General features: G+C 39.4%; 1 protein-coding gene across 5 annotated transcripts in view; it reads left to right on the forward strand.

Annotated features, from left to right (window-relative positions):
• The first annotated feature begins 7,809 nt into the window (after nucleotides 1-7,809).
• ATG5 (autophagy related 5) overlaps nucleotides 7,810-21,041 on the forward strand; it is a 137,321-nt gene continuing 124,089 nt past the window's right edge. For 4 of the 5 annotated variants that reach the window (XM_011952860.1, XM_011952862.1, XM_011952863.1 and 1 more), the window contains exons 1-2: nucleotides 7,810-8,124; nucleotides 17,134-17,299. In XM_011952860.1, the coding sequence (XP_011808250.1) occupies nucleotides 17,192-17,299 (108 nt within the window). In that variant the 5' untranslated portion in view covers nucleotides 7,810-8,124; nucleotides 17,134-17,191. Of the gene's footprint in view, nucleotides 8,125-8,207; nucleotides 8,374-17,133; nucleotides 17,300-21,041 lie in introns of those variants that run through there. The other variant, XM_011952861.1, reaches the window with a different exon arrangement.

The following is a 21,041-nucleotide window of genomic DNA, read 5'->3' on the forward strand; positions in this document are numbered from 1 at the left end:
AAAGTGAGTAACACCATTTTCTTTTGGTTTTCCAATGCATACAAAAATTAATGTTTATACTATAGGTACTCCAAGGTAGTTTATTTAGAATGCAATAGTATTTTCTAAAAAACAATGTATATACCTTAATTTAAAAATGATTTAGCCAGGCATAGTGGCTCATACCTGTAATCCCAACACTTTGGGAGGCCAAGGTGGGAGGATTGCTTGGATCCAGGAGTTCAAGACCAGCCTGAGCCACATAGCAAGACCCTATCACTACAAAAAAAAGTTAAAAGTTAGCCAACATAGTGGCATGTCCCTGTGGTCCCAGCTACTTAGAAGGCTAAGGCAGGACGATGGCTTGAGCCTGGGAGATCAAGGCTACAGTGAGCTATGATTATGCCACTGCATAGGCGACAGAGCCTAGGCGACAGAGACCCTGAATCAAAACATATATATACTTTATGCTAAAAATTCCTAACCATCATCTGAGCCTTCAGTAAGTGGTAATCTTTTTGCTGTTACAGGGTCTTGCCTCAATGCCGATGGCTGCTGACTGATGGTTGCTAAAGGTTGGGATGGCTGCAACAATTTCTTAGACTAAGACAATGAAGATTACCATGTTAATTGGCTCTTCATAAAAGATTTCACTGTAGCATGTGATGCTGTTTGACAGCATTTTACTCACACTAGAACGTCTTTGAAAATTAGAGTCAATCCTTTCAAACTCTGTTGCTGCTTTATCAGCTAAGTTTATGGAATATTCTACATCCTTTGTTGTCATTTCAACAATGTTCACAGCATCTTCACCAGGAGTAGATTCTATCTCAAGAAATCATTTTCTTTGTTCACCCATAAGATGTAGCTCCTCATCTGTTAAAAGTTTATTATGAAATTGCAGTAATTCAATAACATCTTCAGACTTACTTCTAGTTATAGTTATTGCTATTTCCACCACATCTGCAGTGACTTCCTCCACTGAAGTCTTGAACCTCTCAAAGTCATATTTGATTATTGGAATCAATTTCTGCCAAACTCTGTTAATGCTGGCAACATTTTGACTTCCTCCTGTGCATCACAAATGTTCGTTTTTGTTTGTTTGTTTGTTTGTTTTTGAGACAGGGTCTCACTCCATCACACAGGCTGCTGGAGTGCAGATCACAGCTCACTGCAGTCTCAACCACCCAGGCTTAAGTGATCCTCCCATCTCAGCCTCCCAAGCAGCTGGGACCACAGGTGCATGCCACCACACCTGGCTAACTTTTTTTTATTACTTATGGAGATGGTGTCTCATCATGTTGCCCAGGCTGGTCTCAAACTCCTGGGCTCAAGTGATCCTCCTGCCTCAGCTTCCCAAATGCTGGGATTACAGAAGTGAGCCACCGCACCTGGCCCATGAATGTTCTTAATGGAATCTAGAATAATGAATGCTTTCCAGAATATTTTCAATTTACTTTGCCAGATCCATCAGAGGAATCACTATGTATGGTAGCTAATGCCTTAGAAAATGTATTTCTTAAACAATAAGACTTGAAAGTCAAAATTACTCCTTGATTCATGAGCTGAAGAATTAATGTTTTGTTAGCAGGCATGAAAACAACATTAATCTCCTTGTACATTTCCATCAGAGCCTTGGGTGATCATGTACACTATCAATGAGCAATAATATTTTGAAGAACTCTTTTTTCCTGAGCAGTAGGTCTTAATAGTGGGCTTCAAATATTCAGTAAACCGTGCTATAAACAGGTGTGCTGTCATCCAGACTTTGTGTTCCATTTCTAGAGCACAAGCAGAATAGATTTAGCATAATTTGTAAGGGCGCTCGGATTTTTCAGAATGGCAAATACACATTGGCTTCAACTTAAAGTCACCAGCAGCATTAGCCTCTAACAAGAGAGTCAGCCTGTTCTTTGAAGCCAGGCATCAATTTCTCTCCAGCTATGGACATCCTAGATGGCATCTTTTTATAGAAGGCTGTTTTGTCTGTATTGAAAATCTGTTGTTTCACATAGCCACCTTCATCAATGATTTTAGCTAGGTCTTCTGGGTAACTTGCTGCAGTTTCTACATCAGCACTTGCTGTGTTACCTTGCATTTTTATGTCATGGAGATGGCTTCTTTCCTCAAACTTCATGAACCAACCTTTGCTAGCTTCCAGTGTTTCTTCTGCAGCTTCCACACCTGTCTCAGCTTTCATAGAATTGAAGAGAGTTAGTGTCTTGCTCTGGATTAGGCTTTGGCTTAAGGATATGTTGTGGCTGGCTCAATCTTCTATCCAGACCATTCAAACTTTCTCCATATTAGCAATAAGGCTGTTTTGCTTTCTTATCATTTGTGTGTTCACTGGGGTAGCACTTTTAATTTCCATCAAGAACTTTTCTTTCACATTCATAACTTGGCTGTTTAGCCCAGGTGGCCTGCTTTCGGCCTGTCCTGGCTTTTGATATGCCTTCCTCACTAAGTTTAGTCATTACTAGCGTTTGACTTAAAGTGAGAGATGTGCATTTAGTTTTTCCTTTTACCTGAACACTTAGAGGCCATTATAGGGTTATTGATTGGCCCAATTTCAATATTGTAGTGTCTTAGGGAATAGGGAGGCTAGAGGAGAGGGAAAGAGACAGGGGAAGGGCCAGTGGGCTGAGCAGTCAGAACACACACATTTATCAATTAAGTTCACCATCTTATATGGATGTGGTTCATACTGCCCCGAAACAATTACTATAGTAACATCAAAGACCACTGATCACAGATCACCAGAACAGATATAATAATAATGAAAATGTTTGAAATATTGGGAGACTTGCCAAAATGTGACAGAGACATGAAGTAAGCACATGCTGTTGGAAAAACGGCGCCAATAGACTTACCTGATGCAGGGTTGCCACAAACCTACAATTTGTAAAAAACACACTCTGCGAAGACCAATAAGGTGAAGCACTATGTAACGAGCCATGCCTCTGTTATGCTTCAGTGGTGGTCAGGCAGCAACACATTAGAAAGACCACACTTCAGAAGCAGCTGAAGTGTATTTACATTTATTTATTTATTTATTTTCGAGACGGAGTCTCACTCTGTCACCCAGTCTGGAGTGCAGCGGCATGATCTCGGCTCACTGCAACATCCACCTCCTGGGTTCAAGTGATTCTCATGCTTCAGCCTCCCAAGTAGCTGGGACTATAGGCACTTGCCACCACAGCCCGCTAATTTTTTGTATTTTTAGTACAGACGGGGTTTCACCATGCTGGCCAGGCTGGTCTAGAACTCCTGACCTCAAGTGATCTGCCCACCTCAGCCTCCCAAGGTGCTGGGATTGCAGACGTGAGCCACTGTGCCCAGCCCAAATCCCATATATTTTAGATTTTGCTAATTGCATATATGAGATCCCATTTTTAACATTTATCATACTTTTGGGCAAGCCAAAAATAAAAACCCATCTCTGATGTTTACTATGCTAATTAGCAAACCATGTGATGTGGATCAAGATGGTGATCATAGGCGTCCTTGTGATATGCGCTCCTGAAGTGTGGTCTTTTTAATGTGTTGCTGCCTGACCATCATGGAAGCCTGGAATTCTCAGTTTGTGTGAGTAGAATTGAAGCTTGTATACTGGCACATTCATAATATCACATTTCATATGCTGAAGTAGGTTAATGTATGTTACGGCAATCATAGAGGTTCTCCAGTTCCAGCATGTGGAACTCCAGTTTGTAGCCTTTTTATATAGGAATTCATGCCAGCTTTGTCGGAGTCTCCATTCTAGCAGGGGAGAGGTATCATTTGAGTAAGGATAAAAGGGTAGAGTAACAGAAGTGTGGTTGTGTTCTGGGAAGGCACTGCAGAGTGTGCAGCCAGATGGAAGAAGTGATGCCTTCCCCCATACAGATCCTAAAACTGACACTGAGACAGAATGCGGTGATGGTGGAAAACTTTAACTGCTAGTGACTGCTGGAGACCCACTCTGCTAATGGCAGTGCATCTCAATTACTTTCAACTTGCCTTGCCGATTTTGTCCCTCAGACATCAAAGAAGTAACAAAGAAAATGACCACTTTCTACCTAAACTCTAAGCTATATGGAACAATTTAGATTATGAAGTGAAACAGATGGGAATGCTAGAAGAAAGCACATGTTCAGCTTAATTTACTTTGACAAACATTTGATAATTGCCAGGCATTATGTTGGGCATTGGTGATCAAAAAATGACCGAGGAAACTATGAGGACCAACAAACCCAAACTGGATGAGTCAGGAAATATTTTCCAAAACATTAATTGAGTCTTAAAAATAAGTGGTGTGTGCCAGGTGAAGAAGAAAGAATGTGGCGATGGTGCTGGGGCTGGGGGGTAGTGTTCCAGGCAGCAGGGACAACAGCAATAAAGTCATAGAAGCATGGCATAGCCTTAGGGCACAGAAGTCTTACAAAATATTGGATACTGTTGGATTTTGAAGCAGGGAGAGCAGGGGAAGGAAGCTAGAAGGAAAGAAGAAATTAGCCATAAAGGACCTTGTTTACCATGCTAAGAAATTTGGAATTTGCCTAGAATGAATCAATAAAAAGTGTTAAACAGAAGAGTGACATTGTTAGAATGCATTTTAGATAACATGCACTGGTTAGACCCTGGGACGGGTAGAGCAGGACTGGAGGCAGGGAGATCAAGGGGAAGCTATGCTAACAGTTCACACATGATGAAGGTTAAAGGAAGTGTTTTAATAGGATGGGAGAACATTTGAGCACATGTATAGGATGACGGAAGAAACTAGTAGTAAGGGAAATCTGGGAGATGGGATAATTAGTTGGGGCACAGTCAGAAGAGTTAGAGCTGAAGTATTAATAGAATTAAATTAGGCTTAAATCATTCCTCTGAAGCCCACAGGACAGAGATAAAAGAGAGCAGAATGGGACCTTGGGTCGGGAAGTAACAGCATGATGACCAGTGACGGTTAGAGTTCATGGAGGCAGTCAGATAACTTACATTTTAGGAAAGTAGATTTAAATACATTTAGAATAAAGTTATGATCCCACAGCTTTGAGTCTTGGAATTTGTGAGGCGTGCAAAAATAAAAGCCAGACCTTATAGTGAAAAGAAAAGAGAGCGATTTATTAACAAAGACTTCTTTGGAGTCTCTCCTTAGAAACCAGAATTTGGGAGGACTTGTGTATTAGACTTTTGTTGAAAAGAGGACTTTATAAACAAGTTCCCACGAATCAAAAGCTGCCTGAGACTGCCGAGACCAGTTCGGTCGGGGAGACCCTAAGCCAGCAGCGCTAGAGGAATTAAAGACACACACACACAAATATAGAGGTGTGAAGTGGGAAATCAGGGGTCTCACAGCCTTCAGAGCTGAGAGCCTCAAACAGAGATTTACCTATGTATTTATTAACAGCAAACCAGTCATTAGCATTGTTTCTACAGATATTAAATTAACTAAAAGTATCCCTTATGGGAAATGAAGGAATGGGCTGAATTAAAGGAATAGGTTGGGCTAGTTAACTGCAGCAGGAGCATGCCCTTAAGGCACAGATTGCTCATGCTATTGTTTGTGGCTTAAGAATGCCTTTAAGCGGTTTTCCACCCTGGGCAGGTCAGGTGTTCCTTGCCCTTATTCCGGTAATCCCACAACCTTCCAGCCTGGGTTTTATGACCATCATGAACATGTCACAGCGCTGCAGAGATTTTGTTTATGGCCAGTTTTGGGGCCAGTTTATGGCCAGGTTCTGGGGGATTTGTTCCCAACAGAGAGTCACCCCCAATAAGCTAAAGCTTGGAGGAAATGGTAAGGCCAACCAAAAAGAGCTCTTTAAAAGTTATCTTCATAGAAAAAAAATTTAAAATTTGCAGTGCCACTGATTTGGATAGAAGGCATAATGTTCACAAATGGAAATGACAGAGAACAAACATAAAATTCCCTTTATTTCCAAATTTTTGCTCAAGGAGCACGATCATCAAATAGAAAAGTGTAACAACTATTTAATAGGAACACTGATAACTAGACCATATCCAGAGGAGAGATATGCCATGTGAAAACTGGCTGAAAGAAATGACAGTGTTTATCCCTGAGTGCATTACAGGAACCTTTTCATATTGAAATGCTGTCTTTTAGAAGAAGGGTTAGTTATTTCTGTTGTATGTTGTAGATGGGTGAGGAAGAGAGAAGGACAAGGGGAGAAAGGAAGAAAACAGGGTTAATTTATAAAAATTACAGGAAGTTGAATTTTAAGTCAAGTAATCACCTTTCACTTATTAGGTTTCTTCATACATAGTTTCCCCCAACAATTTTTTTTTTTTTTGAAACAGGGTCTCCCTCTGTCCCCTAGGCTGCAGTAATACAATCATAGCTCGCTGCAACCTTGACCTCCTGGGCTCATGTAATCCTCCTTCCTCAACCACAGGAGTAGCTGGGACTATAAGCGCATGCCACCACGCCCTCCTAATTTTTGTGTTTTTTGTAGAGATGGAGACTTGCCATGCTGTGCAGGCTGGTCTTGAACTCCTGGGCTCAAGCTATCCTCTTACCTGGGCCTCCCAAAGTGCTGGGATTATAGGCATAAGCCACTGTGCCTGGTCCCAACATTTTGTTAGGAAAGAATTTTGAACACACAGCAAAGTTGAACAAATTTTACAGTGAATATCCATTTACAATGAACTTAGATCCTACCATCTAGATTCTACCATTATATTTTACTGTACTTGGTTAATCACATATTTATCCATCTATGTGCCCCTAAATCCATCTTATTTTTTTGATACATTTTAAAGGAAATTTTATATACTTTTGTCTGACACTGGGAAGGCAATGCACCTTAATCCCACGAGCTTTCTTACAGAGGCTAATGGCTGTTTACTGGGGACACTGTAGTGAGGATTTCTGCACTGAGTAGGTAGGACCAGAACTGTGGTTTTCAAACTTTTCTGACTGCTACCCTTACTAAGAAATGTATTTCACTTCCTATGCAGTGTACACACATACATACTGAAGTAAAAATTTCAGGAAACAATATTTACCCTTTACATGTGTGAAGCATGCTGACATTTTCTATTTTATTTCATTTAAAAAGATGCTGGGCATGCTTCCCTAACTTGATTTAGATACCCACTAATGGGTTGTAATTTACCATTTTAAAATCATTGTACTTAGTCCAACTCCAAGGAGACTTTTCTTTTTAAAAGAATCCCGTGGCTACTACTAGAATTTTCCTTATCTTCCCAATTATCAAGAACCTGTTTTTAGTCTCAGCACAGTACTTACTTAACATGCGTGGCGTTAAGGCATGTGTAATTAAGAGAAAAACCTTAAATTCCTGGTAAGACTTCTGGATAGAGCCAATTCAAACATTCTTTATTAGTAAGTTTACTAATTATTTTTACAAACAGTGGGATAAAGATATATACTCTTGGATGGGTGGGAGGGTTCAGTACTCATATAGTCTTCTGTTAAATTAGGCTATTAATGAATGCCCGCGGTGGTTCCAACAAAGTAGAGAATAAGATCAAATGAGAAAATGGATGGGAAAGTGCTTTGTAAACTAATGTTTTATTAATACTGTTGTGTGATGCCAGGAAGAAAGGGATGTTGCGATCAAGCTCTAGGGAGGCAGTGTTTCAGTATTTTAAAAGCTGTTCTTGTGGAACTGTTACATTAACCTCCCCAAGCCCCAATAACTATGCTTTGACACGAGACTCTCACAAGAGGGTAGAAGCTATGAACTTGGAGGGGTTTGGCCCTGAGTTCAAGCATCCGCTCCTTTGGCGCATGCTCAGGAGCGACTGGGGCCTCCTCGCCGGGTTGGGCAGAACACGGAGGGCGGAGTTCGGGCCACGTGGGGTCTCGTGACGTCATCTCCAGGCGCCGAGGGTGACTGGACTTGTGGGGCGCTTCCAGAGCTCCGCGGCGCTGCCGGTTTTATTCGCTGGATACCAGAAGGCGGAAGTGCAGCAGGGTTTTGCTCCAACCTCCGCGCCGGTGCTTTTTGCGGCTGCGCGGCCTTCCTGGAGTCCTGCTACCGCGTCCCCCCAGGGCAGTGTGTCAGGTGGGCAGGCAGTGTGTCAGGTGGGCAGCCTGCCCCGCCGCCCCACCGGAGCCCGGAATCCAGGCGTCCCCACCAGTGCGGGGAGCTGGAAGGAGGAGCCATCGCTTCGGGTAGGGTACGTGTGTGTGTCCCCTTGTGTGATGAAATTCCTAGAGGAGGAGGGCTGGGGAGGGGCCAGGTAGGTGTGGTAGGAAGGAGGGGTGAAGCTGCCTGGAGGAGCGCCCGCCCGGCGGCGATGGAGGGTGAAGGTGGTTCCTCCGGGAAGAGGTGGAGTTGGCGAGACGCCGCCCTCGGAGCCCTGGGGCCGGTTGGCGGGTGTGGCCTGTGGGGTCCCTCTTGGGGTACCTGTCTGTTGCTTACTAAGGTAGGAAAGCGAGAGTCTAGTCACAGGCTCTAGAGTTCAGTTCAGGAACTGCATTTTTCCTGGAACACAGTTATTTAAACCTTTATTGCACAGTGCAGTGTGAGTCTGTCCAAACTCGGTGGGTATGTCCTCCAAACAATTTATCTATTTACGATATTCCTTGTCTCAATAATTATATTTAGTGCTACCAAAGACATTTTCTGTTGGCAAGACACTTTTACATATTTCATTTGTACTTTGGATTATTTAACAATTATCCTGAACTTGAGGAACCTAGGAAACTGTTGGTTCTAGATTTTTCTGAGGGGTGAGTAGGCACAGCATGTCTTGAGCAGTCAGAACCCGGAAACTTATCAGGCAGTAGCTGAACTTCCAAAGCCTTCCAGAATTGGCTTGTTAGATTTCTGAGACCTTGAAAGTGGATACTTGGCTCTGAACTGAACTATTTGTGATTTCCATAGAGGGAGTTTCTGGTTGAATTTTGAATTTGAAAATAAGGATGTTGGGCTGAGGGTAGTAGTTGAAAGGTATTTTACACCAGATTTAAGCCTGTGCTTTGATCTTCAAAGATATGCTACTTAAAATTGGGGAAAAGTGGACGGAATGGAACTGTATGGATATGGGTTTTTAGAATAGTGGACACACCTCAAGTGTGTGTTTATTTCATTAATTTCCCCCAAACTGAGTACCTCCTATGTGTTAGGCACTGGACAAAACAGTAAACAAAATAGTGAACAAAAGAATAAAAATCCCTGCCATCATGAAGTTCTTTGGGGATGGGGTGAGAAGACATTGACACAAAAATTAAGGTACAGTCTTTTGCATCCCTCGGCATCTCTGGGAGATTGGTTCCAGGACCTCCCTTGGATACCAAAGTCCTCAAATGCTCAAGTCCCTGATATAAAATGGTGTAGTGTTTGCAGATAACCTATGCACATCCTCCTATCTTCAATTGTGCATTATTTATAATACCCAATACAACTGAAATGCTATATAAATAGTTGGTATGGTGTATTGTTTAGGGAATAATGACAAGAAAGAGTCTATACATGTTCAGTACTGACTTTTTTTCTTCCCTGAATATTTTTTCATCCATGATTGGTTGGATAAAAGGACGAAGAACCCATGGGTAGGGAGGGCCAACTGTATATGTCAAGTGGCCGAAAGTGCTAGAGAAAAAAACCAAAGCAGTGCAAGGGTATAGGGAAAGCCAGGAGATGGAAGTGGTGGCCATAGAAAAGATGATATTAACGTGGAGGCCTATAGATGATAAAGAAGGGTGCCACTTGGAAAGAGCTACCACTGAAGCCCTGAGGCAGGTGCATACTAGCTAGTTTGACTGGAAAATAATGAACAAGAGGAAAAGAAGTAGTGGATACTTAGGTGGAAATGGGGCCAAGTCTTTTAGGACCATGTAGGAATTTATAAGAACTTTAATTTGTACTTTGAATGAGATGGGTTTTGAGTGAGGAGTAAGTTGATCTAACTTGTGTTTTAAAAGGTCTGATTGCTGTGTTGACTGTATGCAGCAGATGCAGAAATAAGAGTTGTTAGTAGGCCATTGACTGCATTTATCCAGGTTAAAGGTCAAGGTGACGAATCAGGGTAGTAATAGTGGAGGTAGTGCGAAATGACCAGATTTACTTTGAGAGCAGTCAGGTAGAAGAAGGGTCAAGGAGGACTCCAAGGGTTACAGACTGAGCAGCTGAAGAATAGCACTTGGTCGGGCATGGTGGCTCATGCTTGTAATACCATCTTTGAGAGAATCCCCAGCCTGGGCAACATAACGAGACCCTGTCTCTACAAAAAAAAAAAAAAATTAGCTGGACATAGTGGCATGAGCCTGTAGTCCTAGCTACTTGGGAAGCTGAGATGGGAGGGAAGGATCACTTGACCCCCTTGAGCTCAAGGTTACAGTGGCCCATGATCCTTCACTGTAGTCCATCCTGGGTGACAGCGAGACCCTGTCTCTTAAAAGAAAAAAAAAAGGACTTTTCCACTTAGCAAAACAGAAAAGACCACAGAGTGATAGTGATAGGAGAGAGGAGGAAGGAAGATCTGAAATGGTTTTCCGTTTTGCATATGTTACATTTCTAAATGGAAATGTCATATGTAGTGGTATATGTGAAGCCAGGCAGTTCAGAAGAGAAGTCTGGACAGAAGATAAAACTGTGAAAGTGTAAATGTATAAGTGATATTTAAAACCATGTGAGAGATCTCCAAGGGAGTGGTTCAAGGACTGAGTCCTGGGGCATTTCAACATTTGGAGTTTGGAGAGATTTACAAAATTGCCTCCCTCCCAGGGTGGGACTGTTGAGTAAAATTCCTCTTGAGAATCACTGATTCACAGTAAGCGGATAGAAGGAAATAGAAAGCAAGGTCATTAGCTGAGAGAGAGAGAGAGGAGGAGGAAGAAGTGAACGTTTGAGGGAGGAGAAGGTATGGAATAGTGATGTAGGAAAGGGGGAGAATAAATGGACTAGGGAAAGGTAGAAACACTAGGCAGTACCAAGGGCCCGGTTTTGAGGTTAGTGTTTTTGAATTTAAAGGAAGACCAGCCAGCATATATTATTATTTTTTGATGTTTATGCACTTAGTCTAGTAAGTATTTGATATTTCTAGGTAGTTGGGAGTTTTGTCAACAAAAATTACTTCAGGTAGTAGGTTAGTCTTTCTTGGTATATAGTGTGAAAGAGACTATTAGTTGTGCATTATATTGTTATCACACCGTGCCATTTTCTAAATGACTGATTGGTTAACAGTTGTTGTTGGTGGGCACCTACTCTGTCCCAGGCTCTGAACTAGATGCAGAAAATAGAACAATCAAGAATAGCCCCTGCCCTCAAGAAACTTACTTCTAGTAGATTGCATCATGGGTTGGAATTTCTTTATTTCCAAGATATTTCCTTGAAATTGGATGGATGGTGATAATGGTGTAGTGTATGTAGGAAAGAGAAAATCTTTCTAAGATAACAGAATATGCTGAATTTAAAGCATGACTGTACTGATTTGCAAAGGAGTTTAGGGATAAAATTTCTTAAGTAGCTAGATTCATATATTTTTTCCCCATTATTTAACAAAAATGTCAAAGCCTACTATCTGCTAACTATACTAATATTGGTGATTAGAAGGTACATATGACAAAATTTTGCTGTCAAAGAAAATTTCAATGTGGGGAGGGGCAGGAGACAGATAAGATAAACAGGTAATTGCATTGCATGATATTGCATGCTATTAAAGAAGTAATTAGACTGGAGGCTGCTTAGGGGAAAGCTTCCCAAGAAGCTGATACTAAGCGTAAGAGAATTAAGAGTTGGCCAAAAGAGGAGGGAAAAAGTGTTCAAGCAGAGGGGCCATGGAAGTATGAGGAAACTGTGTACTAAAAACATACATTGTTTATTGAGTGGTTACCAAATGTACTAAACACCTAACAGCCCTGTGAAAATTATAATTATCTTCATTTCACAAATATGAGAGTCAAAGAGGATGGATGGGTTTGTTGTCCAAGACACGTAACTAATAGGTGGAAATCAGGGTTTAAACCCATGTCAGTCTGATTTCAAAGCCCCTTAACTATCTTATTGTATTTTGCATGCTGTCAGCATCTAAACTTCCTTTCCCTTGTTCTTTATACCTCATTTTTCACCAACTTCTCTTTCTTCCTTGGAAAGACTCATCTGTTTTTCACCAGTCCACGACTACCTCTATAGGTCAAGCACTCATTACTTTTTCCCTTAGTTGCTGAGATTACTTCCTGGCTAGCCTCTCTGACTCAAGGCTCTCCTTTTGTGCACTGCTACCACATAATTGTTTTTATTTTACCATTCTAAAACCTGTAGGCACTATAGGACTGGTGGATGAAATTGAGATCCACCCCCAGTCTTCTGTTTGGTATGTTTCATGGTCTAGTCTCATTTTACTTACATTTACAGATTTGACATTAGAGGAGTAATAATTGCTTGCTAGCACTTACCATGTGTCCATTATTGTATCAAACACTTTATGGATTTTTTTTTTTTTCCATAATAACCTTGTGACTTGGGTAATAGTAATTCTATTTCACAAGTAAGGAAATTGAAGCTTAGTGAAGTGAAGTGACTTGCCTAAAGGTCACATGTGATGTTAAAACATGTTTTGGTATCAGCTCTTTCATTATCTATTAATACTACTCTCAACCCAAAATTTCCTTAAAAGTTGGCACATATATTGCGCCTGCCCACTTAATGCCTTTATTGATGCTATTTTGGCCTGTTAGAATATTTGTCATCTTTTTACCTGTCTATATTCTACCCATTCTTCAAGTTGCACATCTTTTAAAATTCTTTGAACACTATAGGATGTATTAATATCTCCAACTCCCCTCTTTCCCGTGCCCCATGAAAGCTCTCACAAAGTAACATTTAATTATACCATGGACATATGGATGTTTTGGAGTTGGGAGGGATGATGGCAGTCCGTGTAGTATGATGGAAAGAATATGAGATTAGAAACCTGAGTTAGGATGTGGCTTCTAATTTTGGCTCTGCCATTTATTAGCTACAAGATTTTAGAAAAATCATCTGACATCCTCTTCTCAAATTTATCATTTGTAAAATGGGAGCATATAGGCTTGTGTGTATCAAGTGTGAGGTAATATAAAATGTATAGTATTTCTGGAGTTACTTGATATTTAAAGTAGTATATAATCTACTGTTATCTAATTTTTATTATCTAATCTCACCTGCTTACCTCATTTTTTGGGATTCTGTTTGGTTCTGTAATTTTATATCATACACTGTCTTTCCAACACATTCAAATTCAGTAAGCATTTTTTGAGCACCTACTGAATTCCAGATACCATTCCAAGTATCAGAGTTGAAGAGATGAATGAGATATGATCCTTCTCCCTAAGGGAATCTATTGCAGTATACTGGAGGAGACATACAAATAAATACTATTGATAGAAACTTACAAGGGTAGAGGAAAAGTAGAGGTGCCGATAGAAAACAAGGCGAGTTCTGCCTGAATCATGTGTAGAAGAAAGGTTATTTTGAGCTGGGTCCTAAGGGATGTTTAAGTTGGAAGACAAGGTGAAGAAGGCTGCTTTGGGGTAAGGGTACCACCAGCATGGGCAAAGGCACAGAAAGGACAGAAAGTGCATGGTATGTTTAGTAGATTTGGAGATTATACTTTGTTAATGACTGAGGTTTTTAAAAGTCCATTATTGTTGTTCTTCTAGCACCTGCCACACAGCTAGGCATATCAAGTGATTAAATATTTGACTCTAAATTGCATATTATTAGCAGTGATTACTGTAAAATTTTTAGCTTTTTTATACCTATAATTCCTACTTATGTTATATAATGCTTTTGATTATTATTAGTTTTTGAAGTCTTTAAATGTTGACTTTTAAACATTTTTTGAGACATGTTCTTGTTCTGTGAATTATAATGGTAGATAACCTTTATAGTACATATTATATGATGGACATTGTTCAAGTGCTTTACATGTATTAATTCTTGTATCTAATGTGGTAGGTGCTGTTTTCCCATTTTACAGATGAGAAAACAGAAATAGAGAAGTTAAATGACTTACTTGAAGTCACACTGTAAGTGGTGGAGCTGGTTTAGGGTCCACACAGTCTGGCTCCACATTTTACATTTCTGACTCCTACTCTGTAGTGCCTCTCAAGAGTAAATTTTGTTTTATTGCCTCTTTTAAAAAGGATTATTGAAAACTTACATCCTTTAGTTTTATTCATGTATCCCTACTTTTTCTTACGTATTTTTAAAGTTAAGTGTATTCACTGGAGACATGCTTTCTTATATAATTTATTATAGGTAAATATTAATATTGAAAGATTAACATTTTAAGAGCCTATAAATTTGGGTCTGTGTATTTTGAGGCAGTAAGCAGCCTCGTTTGCAGTTTTCATAAATCTGTTTTGCAGAGTTTGTTTGTTTTGCAAAATTTGTATCAGCTCTACTGCGTTACACCTTTAGCTGCCCTCACTGAGTTAGTTCTTCCCTTTAGGTCTTGCAAAAAATATACATATAAGCAACAATAGTATATGGGAAATAAAGTACCAATTTATCTTTCACTTGTACTTTGTACTTAAAATCCTACTGTAGAACTTTGGTAAACTTTGCTGGAACATAAGACTTTAAAACTCAAGCCTGTAGTTGGAGTCTTGAGGTGTTCTGCCTTCCCCTAAGTCTATATTTGTATCTCTTTTGGGAAGGGACTTAGAAACAGAGAGCATTGGTCATTCATTTTACTGTTCGTGAAACGTGGAAGGGAGAAACAGAAGAGAATGTCATGGAAAGAAAGAGTAGGGTGGTCCGAGTTCTTGTCTGGCAGCCTAGAGGGGAGAGAAGGGAGCCACACTCACATGCATGATATTTTGGTTTATGATGATCCCTGCCTATTAATAAACATGGCTCAAGTGGTGTCCTGGAATCTGACCAATCAGATTATTATTTCTCCTTGACAGAACAGTGCTTGGAGAGGAGGGAAGAGTAATTGTCTTGGATTATATTTTCTATCTGCTTCTTCTGAGAAGAAAAATAATATCAATAGTGACAATACAGTGACTTCAGCTTTAAGCTTGTAATTAACTTTTATTAAAGATTTTTATTAAAGGAACTCTGTCTCAAATTATTTTTCTCTTCATCATCAAAAGGTGAATCTCAGTTGCAGCTGCTGACTAACTTGATGTATCATGGCTGCAGAAACAACTGCATACCACCTTTATATCAGATTCAATTTTAGTTTTACTTATTTGTGATAACCTAGATTTCATTATTTTTTGCCACTAGTAAATTTGCTTTATTTTATTTTATTTTATTTTTGAGACGGAGTCTTGCTCTGCCGCCCGGGCTGGAGTGCAGTGGCTGGATCTCAGCTCACTGCAAGCTCCGCCTCCCGGGTTCACGCCATTCTCCTGCCTCAGCCTCCCAAGTAGCTGGGACTACAGGCGCCCGCCACCTCACCCGGCTAGTTTTTTGTAGTTTTTAGTAGAGACGGGGTTTCACCGTGTTAGCCAGGATGGTCTCGATCTCCTGAGACCATCTCGATCTCCGTCTCGGCCTCCCAAAGTGCTGGGATTACAGGCTTGAGCCACCGCGTTAGCCAGGATGGTCTCGATCTCCTGAGACCATCTCGATCTCCGTCTCGGCCTCCCAAAGTGCTGGGATTACAGGCTTGAGCCACCGCGCCCGGCCCCAAATTTGCTTTAAAAAGAGCAAGCTATTAATGTAATCAGGAAGTAGTGCGGTCTTTCCTGTTTTCAGTGAGTTAATTTTGTGTCATTTGTAAACTTGGAAATTTTTTGCCAAATGCAGAAACTCAATAGTTGTTTGAATTTGTAGCCTAGCAGTATGGCATGATGTGAAGTTTACATGCATGTATGTATATCATTTGCTTAAAATAGTTGTTTTTGTGGATATGTTTTAATAAAAGTTAAAACACTAACTGGACTAGATTCAGTTTAAGAACCAGAATTCTTGTTGCCTAGTACTTTTATGTTGGACATACTTTTTCCACCTCTTGCAGTTTACTTACCTGTAGATGACATTGCATCCAGTTGACCTCCAACTTTTTCTTTCTTTGACTAATTAATTTATGACCGTCTTAGTGTACTCGGCATTGGTCAGTGGAAGTGAAAAAAAGGGAAACAAACTCCTTGAATAATTCAGTGTTAATAATTCATATTTGGCTAAACTCGTAAGATTATTTTGAATGTTTTCATAAGATACATTATGATAGATTATTAATTAGCTGCCTATCAAATATGAGAAATATTATTTGGATAAGTATATTGAATATTAGTATCCAGGTGACACCTGTTGAGTTATTCTAAGTGTATATTATCAACAGCATTTATTTCAGCATTTACTCATGTCGTGTCTTGTGTTATTCAATTGTAGAATATTAGCATTGGAAGGCACTTGGATATTATGGAGGTCAAAAGCCATGTCCTTATGCCATACCTAGAATATTGTTTTACAGACCTAGTGCTATATTTGTGGTATAGAGAACGTTCTGAGAGATCCAAGCAGAAGCATTTACTGTTTCATTGGGGCCAGAGGACTGGGAGCTTGGTTTACAGAGTAGGGATTTGAATAGGTGAGAGAGGAGCATATTAGGTAGGGGAATAGTAGGATACAGAGAAAGGTGTTTAGGGGGCCACTTTTGGTAGAAGGTTTACAAAAAGAAGTAGAGTAATTAAAATGGAAGTATTGGTGGGATTACATTGTGGAGAGGATGAAATTTAGAATGGGGAATGGGTTTATAGAAAGATTTTTTCCCCAATGTGAAAGAGATATTTTCTAAGATGAGAGAGTAGTTTTGCAGGAAGAGAGGAAGAACTGTCTGCAGGGGTAACTGCAAGAACGATCCTTTGGAGTTGGACTGTCAGGATTCATAGGGTATAGGTGAAGCTTCTCTTTAGATAAGCAGTAGACTCTTCTGGGCTTGAAAGACTGAGGCAAATATAGTTTCATTTTTGACTTTGGTTCATTACTCAAATGTACAATGAATATTACTGGTATATGTAATTTTGAATTAGTTACTTTTCTGATTCCTTTAAATAATAATTTTACATTTAGAATTTGTTGTACTTTTTTTGGATTTATACTAAAGATTGGTGATCACATCTTTTTTTTTTTTTTTGAAGTGGATAATCTTTATGGCATTGATTTTTTAAAATAATCTTTTGTTTTCTAGCAGGTTCATTCATCCTTTCAAGGATCTGACTAATGTTCTTTATTTTATTTTCAGTTTGGCTTTGGTTGAAAAAAGAATTTAGCCTGTATGTACTGCTTTAACTACTGGAAGAATGACAGATGACAAAGATGTGCTTCGAGATGTGTGGTTTGGACGAATTCCAACTTGCTTCACGCTATATCAGGATGAGATAACTGAAAGGGAAGCAGAACCATACTATGTAAGTACATTGATTGTGGCAAATGGGATATTTAACTTTGTCCATTTTTGTAAAAAAAAAAAGCTCTAAGAACTTGGAGGCCATTATTATGTAACATTTTATATACAGCTAATTCATGCTTATTTTGGAAAAAAAATTAACATAGATAAGCATAAAGAAGGAAATATTCACCACTCAGAGGACAAAACCACTGTCAACATGTTGTCATGATGCCTTCTGGACTTTCTTTTCCTTACATGTATGTGGGTATGTTAATGGAATCAATCATCTATGGTGCGTTCTTGACTTTCTTTTTCTTATGCATATATTCATATATAATAAATGTATGATAATGGAATAGTAAGATATGTGCTTTTTTAATAGGAAGAGATTTTGAAAATAATAGGTTCAGATTGTATTCTTTTGTAGTTAAGAGATTCTAAGCAACTGTTTAACAGTGTTTTAATAGCTTAATGAACATATAAACATGCACACATACACACATGATATGTTCACTGAGCTATTGTATGTTATATGTGAGATAATATGTAATATATATGTAATATATATTATAAATTGCTGCACCTAGACTTGCAGGTGTGAGTTAATGGATTACGTATTTTACAAACACGTTTCAAATGTCTTCTGATTTTGGTGTGCTTTGTTTCCCTTTTCTAAGTGCATGTATAATCCCAGTTTATGCCTCTGTCAGAGATGACATCCTGCCTGGTTTACTGAATAGCCTGTAATAGGCAAAGATATTCTCAATTGTTGTTACTGTTTTTTCTTTTTGTGTCTCAGGTATGCATTCTAGTGTTTACCTGGAGATGATATGGAAAAGTAGAAATGTATTTGTGATGAGGAAATGCTTCTTCTGTTTCACTTTAGTAAAGTCTGCCCTTCGCTTTCCCCCTCATCTCTCTGAGAGGCAGCGCCGCTCCTTAGCCTGCCTTCGCTACGGGAAGTCAGATTACTGGAGGAAGCTACTTACCAAGGAGCCCATTCGCTCGCTTTTTGGGTATAGGACTGTTGTTTTGTTATTGTTTTTGTTTTCCTCTGTGCATCCTCAACATCTGGCACTGGCTCTTCAAGGGGTACTACTCAGTGCATGAATGTTTCCCCAGGTTCATATTGGGATTTTGTTTGAAATCATCTTTTTGGGTTTTCTTACTAGAAATGATAGTTTTAGAGAAGTTTGGCAATCTTGTTATTGGTACTCAAGGTTATATACATGTGAGTAATCTTTGGAAATATCAACCGTTTTCTGTCTAGAAAAACACCACAGTTAAAAACCAAGTATGGTCATAGTTTTATTTTTAGAAGAATTTCATTTGTTAGAGGTATTTTTTCTGTTCTTGTTCTGTAGCATAGGTTAGAGGTATTTTTTCTGTTCTTGTTCTGTAGCATAGGTTAGGATACCATTTTTTTTTTCCCCAAACAAGTTTTTGGTGCTTTAATTACAACTTTAACTTTCATTGGCTTTGCAATAGTATCTAAACCAAAGAGTGTATTTGGCCAAATTGACAACAACTGAAAAATAATTTGTCTGTTTATTTTTATTTATTTTTTTTTGAGACAGAGTCTCGCCCTGTTGCCCAGGCTGGAGGGGGCAGTAGCGCCATCTTGGCTTACTGCAACCTCCCCCTCCTGGGTTCAAATGACTCTCGTGCCTCAGCTTCCCAAGTAGCTGGGATTACAGGCGTGCGCCATCATGTCCAGTTAATTTTTGTATTTTTAGTAGAGACGGGGTTTTGCCATGTTGGCCAGGCTGGTCTCAAACTCCTGACCTTAAGTGATCTGCCCGCCTTGGCCTCCCAAAATGCTGGGATTACAGGCATGAGCTACTCTACCAGGCCTGTTTACTTTTAAATCAAACTCTAATGTTTGACATACTTCCTAAAGTTAAATAAATTTCATGTAAAGAATACAGTATTTTTTCTTTATAGACCTGTTTAAATGTGAAAAGACTGTTGTGAGCACTAGATTGTAAGTTGTTTTCTAGTGTTTCTAATCAAATTGAAAATGACAAGAGTGTTGAGGGTAACTGTAGGAGAAAGGATTGTCTTGTCTTGTAGGTAATTGCTTTTTTCTTGAATTCTTCCTAATTCTTCACCCAGAGAAACCTCTTATACAATCATGATTTGTGTTTTTGAAGACTGTTGGGTGACAAGCGTATAATAAATATAAAACAAAAAACTAGAATTTAAAACCATATGGCACAATCCAAATTTGGCTATTTAAATACGTACGTGCATAAGTGTAAGTTAATATATACAAGACAGTAAACAAAACATTAGCAATGACTAGTCTTAGAATTACAGATGAGGATTTTAGTGCCAATATAGCTGTAGTTCAGATATGTCCCTGGCTGTCAATTAAGCTTGAACATATTTTTAATATTAATATTACATATATTCCTGTCTTTTCTGCATTTTGATTTGTTGCCTCCGTGCATAATCTTTCCGCCTATATCCTGTACCTATTATCACTGAGCATTATGTTTTATTTTTCAGAGAATATTGGGAAGGAAATTTGTAGAAACTGGATAACTTTTCAGTTTGTATTCAGTTTGTATGTTCATTTAAACTGTTGCTTTTTATTTAGATTATCCAGTATAAAAACACATATATTCATTTGCATTGCTATTTTGTGACTTGTGTCTAGAAGAAATCATGATTAGACCCATGGTCATCAATGTCATGGACCCTTAACATTAGGCAGCGATCCCTTTATGTATCTTTAGTCAGGTGTCTACCCTTTTCCACTATGACTATGTCTCTGAGCCCTGACCTCTTCCTTCACTCTTAACAGGTGACCTCACTCACTCCTTCGTGAAGAAAATAGAAATGATGTGATAGGTGTGATAGGACCTCCCTTAACTTTCTGCCACCAAATCTGCAAAACCTATCTGCAGTCACACACATTGACTTCTCTTTCCCTCCTGTTATATTGGAAGAAGTATTCTTCCTTCTAGGCAAGGCCCAGCCCTCCATCTATCTTCTGCCTTCTCAGGAAGCTAGTGGTATCTGATCTTCTCCCACCTCCACCTCTGCCTTCTCTATTTATTTTACTTTCAACTTCTTATCTGCTGGCTCCTTCACAGTTTTTAGTGCTGTCATAAATCCTTCCTATCCTGAAACAACAAGCCTCTGTTGACCCCATCTCTCAGCTTTGGCTTTTCCTCCATGGCTAGACTTCTTAACAAGATTGTTTATAGTCATCGTCTGCCTTCCACCTCCTACCAGTGAGTTTTCTGTAATCACATTTTCATACTATTCCAAGAAAACTGTTCTTGCCAGAGTCACTAATGGTATCTTTTTAGCCAAGCTCGAGTCTGTTTTGTAATTTTCATTTGCGTTATCTCAGCAGTGTTTGATGTTGTTGGTTGTTTCTCTCATCTTGTGGCACTATCCTGTTTAGCCCTGCAGTGCTCAGTATCCTTGGTTTTGCTTTTGCCTCTATGGTTTTTATGTGTGTGTCTATGTGTGTGGCCTTTTTTGCCACATCTTTCTCCTTTGTTTATTCCTTAATATTGGTATTTCTTAGGGCTCTGCTTTCTTTTTTTTTCATTTCACTTTTTACTCCCTGGAGTTCTTGTCCATTTTTATGTCTTTGTCAAGCATTTATATCTTGACAGTTCCCAATATTTTTCTCCTGAGCTCCAAACCTATATATTTGTCTACTGGAGATCCTCACTTAGGTGTCTTATAGGGACTCAAAACTATGTATGTTTGAAACTGGGCTCATCAGCTTTCCCCCCAAG

Source organism: Colobus angolensis, unplaced genomic scaffold (assembly GCF_000951035.1).
Source record: "Colobus angolensis palliatus isolate OR3802 unplaced genomic scaffold, Cang.pa_1.0 Scaffold35, whole genome shotgun sequence".
In the NCBI taxonomy this organism is placed as follows: Eukaryota; Metazoa; Chordata; class Mammalia; order Primates; family Cercopithecidae; genus Colobus; species Colobus angolensis.